Raw genomic sequence first — 7244 nt, forward strand, 5'->3', positions numbered from 1 at the left:
GAGAGGAGGTATAGATTGGACATCCGCAAGAACTACTTCACAGTTAGGGCGGCTAGGAGCTGGAACCAACTTCCAAGGGAAGTGGTGCTGGCCCCTACCCTGGGGGTCTTTAAGAAGAGGCTGGATGCCTACCTGGCTGGACTCATTTGAGTCCTGTTTCTCTTTTTGGGGTTTTTTTGTTGTTCTCCCGCCCTGGCGGGGGGTCGGGCTAGAAGATCTACCAGGTCCCTTCCGACCCTTAATCTATGAATCTATGAAAACCCCATGCACTGCCCTATGCAAGGAGTACAATCTGTAAGGTGCTTTTTAGGGTCATTTGCAGGTAACTCGTAAAATGGAACAGAAGTATGGCAGTGTACCCAGCTAATCCTGTATCCAGCCTTCCAAAAGCCTGAGGGCTTTAAGAAACCTGATGACCAATATCAGAAATTTACAAACCTTTGTTGTGGGTCTTTCTGGCAATGTCAGTAGATTTTCCTAGTTTTGTTCTCTGCACAGAGACTTTGTACACATTGCCTCCACCTGACAAGTGCTCATTTAATCTCTCTGGACTTTAACTGCTGCAGTTTAGGCCAGGGCATGGAGCTTATACCAAGAATAGAACAGATCTCCTGATTCCTGGTCCACCACCTTTTTCACTGCCTCAACCATGCATGGTTTTGAGACACAGACAAAACCAGGGCAATGGTGCAGTACGTGAGCAGTAGCACACAGAAGGGGTAATCATTGGATGTACTTCTGATTTACAGGGATTTGAGATCAAAACCAGGCCCAAAATACAAAACAAATGATCATATCCCATGACATTAAGTAAAACTGTCAGGAGTCCAGGAATTCAAAGTTAAGACACTTAGTTCTAAAATCATCAATAGTATAACTAAATCAATAGGCCAGTAGAATGTGGATCTCCATTTTCAAGCTGTTTACAGCTATCTCAAGCATCCCTACACTGTGCTACAGAGATCAATATCACAAGTGCCATTTTACACATAGGGTAAAGAGGCAGAAAGAGAAGATACATGCTTTGTTAGCTGTTTTGAAAGTAGCTGACATTGGGAAAGTTTTACCACTTTTCTCCTCACTATTACCAATGTGATTTATAGCTTATCATTGGAATCAATATTGTATAGGTATTGTGAAGTCTTCTTCTGAGTAGCACTAAATAGCATTTCTGCTCCCAGTTTTCAGCTATTTTTACCCATGGCTCAGTGAAAATTTTTCCTCAGCTTAGCTTTATGAGATAACGTTATTTAGTTATGGTGGGATAGTACAATGGCAGCTTTAGCAAAACATTCTTCTAAAGTCATGTAACATCACTGTTTGCAGAAAGCTGTTTCCTGAGGTCTAAAAAACTCTTGTGGTCCATCCAGACGAGCCCGGCCATGTGGTATATGGTGCAAACATTTCTGCAGTGCCACATACTGCACAGTCCGGCGCTGTCCATGCTGCAAGGTGCACTGCTGCTATTTGTCCCCAAAGAACCAAATGTTGGTGCTTGTCTGGATGTGCCCTTAGTACCTTTCACGGGTTTTATGTGAGTGTAATGTTCAGAGTGTATGGGAATCAGCAAGGAGAAAACCCAAGCCCTGGATAAGCAGGAGCACCAACTGCTGTCATCTGAGTTGAGAGATTTTTTCATGGTAATAGTGTGCTGTACAGTTGCAGGGATCAGACAGCAGAGGGAGATGTGGCTGCATGATTTAGGACAGTGAGCATAAAACTGCAGAAGGTTGTAAGAGGTGGCTGCCAGAAGTTTTGAGTAGAAGCGTAGGCCTGGTTCTGTTTTCACTTGCCCTAGTTTTCCACTGGTGTAACTCCACTGACTTCTCGGAGTTTGTCTCAATTTACTGTGATGTGAGAGGAGTTGAATCCAACGAGTACATTACTCTCTGAACTCAGAGTGAAATCAGTGAGCCATGTTCTGGATTCAGACAACACAGAGGCATGTCTGGAAATCTGCAGCCAGAAGGGGAACCTTGGAGCACCTTGATTCAGGTTTTCCCAAATCTGGTGCAGTTAACTGAACAAATCTGTTCAGATACTCTGCACATACATGCCAGGCTGCAGTGCAGAGGGGTATGTCAGACTGAGGGAAAAAGACTGGGGTCTATATCATGCCCTAAATCCAACCTTAGCCAGCCAAGTATCACTTACATGACTAACTTAGCTTGGTAACTAACTAGCTTTTAACCTTGTTTTCCAAGAAAGTCACAAAGCATAGGGAAAAGACCTGCACCTTTTTCCCTTCTCTAGCTTAGTGGTTAGGTCACTTAGCCATGAAATAAAAAACCCAGGTTCTAGCCCCTGCTTCACCTGGGGGGAGAAGAAGTGGTTTAAACCTACATCTTCCATTTCTTGGCAGAATAGCCTAGGTACAAGGCCACAGGCTAGGTATTCCTAAGCACCCCTTTCATCCTTCCTATTAAAGCTGACCCATTGGGCAGCCAAGAAAGGAAGGTATATAGAACCAGGAGGAGAGGCAGCCAGAGGGAGTGGGCCTTAGTCATGTGGGCATGGTTCTAGAAGACAGGGCCCCTGGGTTTTGTCTCCTGTATATGTGGGGCAGCAGTTCTTCTTGCTGCTGTCTACCTGTTTATCCAATGGCTATTAAATGCAAAACGTAGCAATGTCACTGGGGGAAAGAGTAATGCTATTTACCAACTAAAAGGATAGTTGTATTTTTGTCCATGTGTTTAGCACAGTCCCTTTTGATCCATTCATGGCCACTGGGCATTCAACCCTTTTCAGATTACTTCTGCCCCAAGAGACTATAACTTGTACTAGTGACTGTGTGGGTAACACAGTGATCTCACAACTGGTACAAACTATTGCTGTTTTGTCACCATTTATACTTATTTGGGTAGGGAAATCAATCAACTGGTGGCTTTCTCACTGGAGTAGATATAATTAGATCAGGAGACACATCATTAATCAATTTCCCAATTTTGTTTTGTAGGTATCTTGTTGTTTTCGTTGGGAATGGGAATCAATATTCACAGTGATCTACTGCTGCGCCAGCTAAGGAAGCCTGGAGAGACCACTTACAAAATACCACAGGGTATAGTTAATATGCCTCTCCCCCCACCATGCAATTTAACACTGATAAATAGTGTGATCTGATTCAAGTAGAAAACACATCAAAACAAGAGGCTAGGATACAAAAGACCAATGCCAGTTCCACCTATATAGGTGCTCCCCTCTGCGGCAGATTAATTGAAAAGCCACAATAACTACATGCACTTTACCCAAATTTTGCAAATAAGTGGGAGAGAATTCAATCAGTCCCTTCCCTCACTGTAAACTCTGAAGACTTTCCATGGCAACATTGCACAGTTGAGACTGGTGAGGGGTCTGATCTCAGGCATAGGGAGTGAGAGTTGAGTCTCCCACGGAATCCAAAGATTTTTTGTGTACATCTGTTTTGACCAGTACAAATTCCTGATCTCCACCTTCTAGCCGCTTTACGGGCTACAGTGGTGAATTAAGAATGATTCTACTCTGATTGATGCTAGTTTTACTCTGATGTAGAATCAAAGAACCATAGAAAATGAGGGTTAGAAGGGACCTCAGGAGATCATCTAGTCCACCCCCCTGCTCAAATAAGGACCACCTCCAACTATATTATCCCACTCAAGGCTTTGTCTAGCCGAGTCTTAAAAACCTCCAAGGATGGAGATCCTACAATCTCTCTGGGTAACCTGTTCCAGTGCTTTACTACCCTACTGGTGAAAAAGTTGTTCCTAATATCTATCTTAAACTTCCCATGCTGCAACCTGAGACCATTGTTCCTTGTTCTGTCATCTACCACCACTGACAACAGTCTAGCTCCAACCTTTCACGTAAGGACCACCCTGCAGGTAGTTGAAGGCTGCTATTAAATCCCCCTTCAGTCTTCTCTTCTCCAGATTAAATAAACCCAGTTCCCTCAGCCTCTCCTCAGGAGTCATGTACCCTAGCCCTCTAACTATTTTTGTTGCCCTCCACAGGACTCTGTCCAATTTGTTTACAGCCTTTCTATTGTGGGGGGCCCAAAACTAGACACAGTACTCCAGATGTAGACTCACCAATGCTGAATAGAGGAGAAGAATCACTTCCCTCAATCTGCTGGCAGCACAACTGCTAATGCAATGTAGCCTCTGTGGGCTTCACTGCAGTTATTCCTTAATGTGCCTTGGTACAATAGGAAGAAAATTAAGGTTTCTGCCATTGAAAAATGTGACCTTGTAATATCCCATACCCTGCAATGTTTTGTTGATGACTTAAAATAAGGGTTATCGTTCCTTTCATATGCACTTGTGACTTTTTTTGAATGCAGGGGGACTGTTCACGTATGTTTCTGGAGCTAATTACTTTGGGGAGATAATGGAGTGGTTTGGCTATGCCATAGCAACCTGGTCCTTACCAGCCTTTGCATTTGCATTTTTTACACTCTGCTTCATCGGGCCACGTGCTATTCACCATCACAGGTATTAAGACCAAGATTGCTTTGTGCTTGCATACACTTTTTCTTGGAGTGCACTTGCTTAACAATGTGGGCAGGGGTGGAATTCAAAATGAAATTGAAATCCATAATACTGAAACAAAAACCAAATAATATCTCATTATTTGATATAAATAACACCAAAGGTCTGGACACACTGGGCATTAACACCAGTATGACATGACTCTACACCAGTGTAACCTGCATCTATACCAGTGTAAAACTACAACAGTGTAAGTTGTATCATTGTACATATTGTTGGTGAACAAAACTCTTCAAAACCAAACAAAAATACATCAGCCTTAGTGTGGTGTGTGTCCAGGCCCTTACTCTGGAGACACCAGGAAAAAGCATGATGTGATAGTGTTTAGTGGTGTAGTTTTCAGTAGATTCCATCATTCTCTTTTTCTTGAGCTTGATAGTAAAAGATAGAAGTTGACTTTCTTCTAATTACTATAGGCTCTACAGTTTGATCCTGAGAGATGCTGAGTGCCTGCAGCACTATAGGAATCTATGGGAGTTGTGGGTGTTCTGAAAAATTATACCCATTTCTTAATTATCTCAGTGTAGGTATAGGTGTCTCTTGAAATGGAATTTAGGACTTACTTTTGCTAAAGTTACTAGTGATTTTGGATGCTTTGATTTGTTGTGGGCCCAAACTGTACGACAAAGGGGTAAAAACAGGACAGCACTAAACTGTAAGTCCAGTAAAGTCAAGGGGCCTGGTTGTCATTCATTTCAAACCCCCTTATGTGACTGACAGTGAAAAAAAGGGATGCAAGAAAGTTTAAGTTATATTACCATTGCACCCATGTTAAAGTACCTGTGCGCTGCTGGAGCCAGGGATATGTGAATAAGATGTATTTAGATTAACTGTGCTGTGAGCAATAACTGAATAGGGTCCTTAAATGTGAATTCCATTAATACCTTCTTTGGCTTTAAGCAACACATTTAACATAAAAATAAGTTTGTACACTGCACATGTATTTTTGTGTAATTTTCTTGCCAAGTTACTGAAAATGGTTACGAAGTAAGGCCATTTGGATGAATTTTATTATTGAAGATATATGTGCAATTTTCTGGTATAAAATCAGTTTTATTGATTCTTCACTTATTTTTTCAGGTTTTATCTCAGGACATTTACGGACTATCCAAAATCCAGAAAAGCCCTGATTCCTTTTATTTTTTAAAGGCTGAAAATTCTGACTTCAATTTTTAAAGATTTTTTTTTATCCTGCCTAATTTTAAAACAAATGTTAACTGCAAATACCTTGGCTAAATTGAAAATGTAGACTTTAAGGACAAATAATATAATTCAGAACTACAGTTCCTGTTTTTAATTGCAATAGGTATCACAGATCATTGGAGACCCTAAGGAAGCTAGAGCCCTGCTAGGCGATGGGCCTGATCATCAGTGGATTTTACTCCTGTACAACTAATGCAACTCAGTTGACATCAGCGGAGTAGCACTGAAATAAAACTGATGTAATTACTGGGAAAGCATTGGGTATAAAATCTGTGTCACTTCTGTAAATAATACCATTCTTCCTGCCTGACAAGTAATCGTTCACTAGCAGAACTCATTCTATTGCAGTTTTTTAAAGCAGATGCAGCTACCTCATGATTTTTTTTTCTGAAACCAGATGCTCTTCAGATATATAAAAATTATTCACTGAAGCAACCTCCAACATTGTTTTTACAGAGACTTGGGATGCTTATGCAAGAAAAAATAAGTATAAAATAAGACCTCTTCCAGTTGTAGAATGCTGTCTGATAGTGGAACTTCATTTTGCTTTGGGAGAATATTATCAGATACTCTCCATTTTCTGACGTGACACAGGATTGCTGATTTTTCCCAAAGGCACACAATGCCTCGCTTCCTAATTGCAAAGAGTTAGGATTAATTTTTTCTGATAGTTTCACCAATTTCAGTAGGAACACAATTCCCAAAAGATGCTGATGGTGTCAGTTACTCATTAGAGCATGGAATCCTGCTAATAATCATGCTCAGTAGACAGTAAAGAAAAGATTCAGACTCTGTATATTAAATATATTACAGGCCTCTGAAATATTAAATAATTACAGGCCTTTGATTATATGTAGTTTTATTTAGAATAATAAAGTTTATGTAAAAAAACCCAAAAGCCTAGAGTTGTGCCAGTCTGTAATTATTTATAAGAAACAATCTTGGTCATGTTACGTACAATTTCCTGTTTTCACTGACTTCCTTTTCCATTCTAGTCTTCAATTGTTTTGTTAACGTTAGTAGTCATCACAGTCAGACACAGAGGCCAGCTGTGAATGGGCCTTGTAGTAGGAGGCACCATCCAAGCATACAAGGAGAGAAAGTCCTTGTCCTGAAAAATATTCAGGCTACATGGACAAAATGGAACAGGATTGGGGTGAGGTGGGACAAGCAGTGTGATCATGACATAGCAACAAACTTCATATGAGTTCCATTTCTGTATTTTTGCTGTTTTGTTATTTAAAGTGTTTCAGTGAGATCACATTAGTAGAGGACTGACTAGTCAAGGGATGTAATGATTTAGGCCCTGCAGTGAATAACAACAACTATGAATGAGGAAGAGAACAGACCTTTAATGATATACCACAGCACAAGGTTCCTCCAGCACAGGCCACCTGGCTGCCTCTATCTTGATTTCCCCTTGCTCCCCAGGGATCATGTTCATATTCCTCACCTAATAAGACATTCACTTGTAAGGGACTGTCTCCAAAGTCTAACTCTTATCACTGCAAGGGAGAC

The 7244-nt window shown here is 41.0% G+C and overlaps 1 protein-coding gene across 1 annotated transcript in view; it reads left to right on the top strand.

The window, feature by feature from the left end:
* SRD5A2 (steroid 5 alpha-reductase 2) overlaps nt 1-6629 on the top strand; it is a gene marked incomplete at its 5' end in the record, with an annotated part of 55833 nt that extends 49204 nt beyond the window's left edge. The window contains 3 exons of the mRNA XM_019526711.1: nt 2957-3058; nt 4316-4466; nt 5604-6629. Coding sequence (XP_019382256.1) covers nt 2957-3058; nt 4316-4466; nt 5604-5670 — 320 coding nt within the window. The remainder of the gene's footprint in view (nt 1-2956; nt 3059-4315; nt 4467-5603) is intronic.
* Between the last annotated feature and the right edge of the window lie 615 nt (nt 6630-7244).

The sequence above is a fragment of the Gavialis gangeticus genome, unplaced genomic scaffold (assembly GCF_001723915.1).
Source record: "Gavialis gangeticus isolate Ggan-Ray unplaced genomic scaffold, GavGan_comp1, whole genome shotgun sequence".
In the NCBI taxonomy this organism is placed as follows: Eukaryota; Metazoa; Chordata; order Crocodylia; family Gavialidae; genus Gavialis; species Gavialis gangeticus.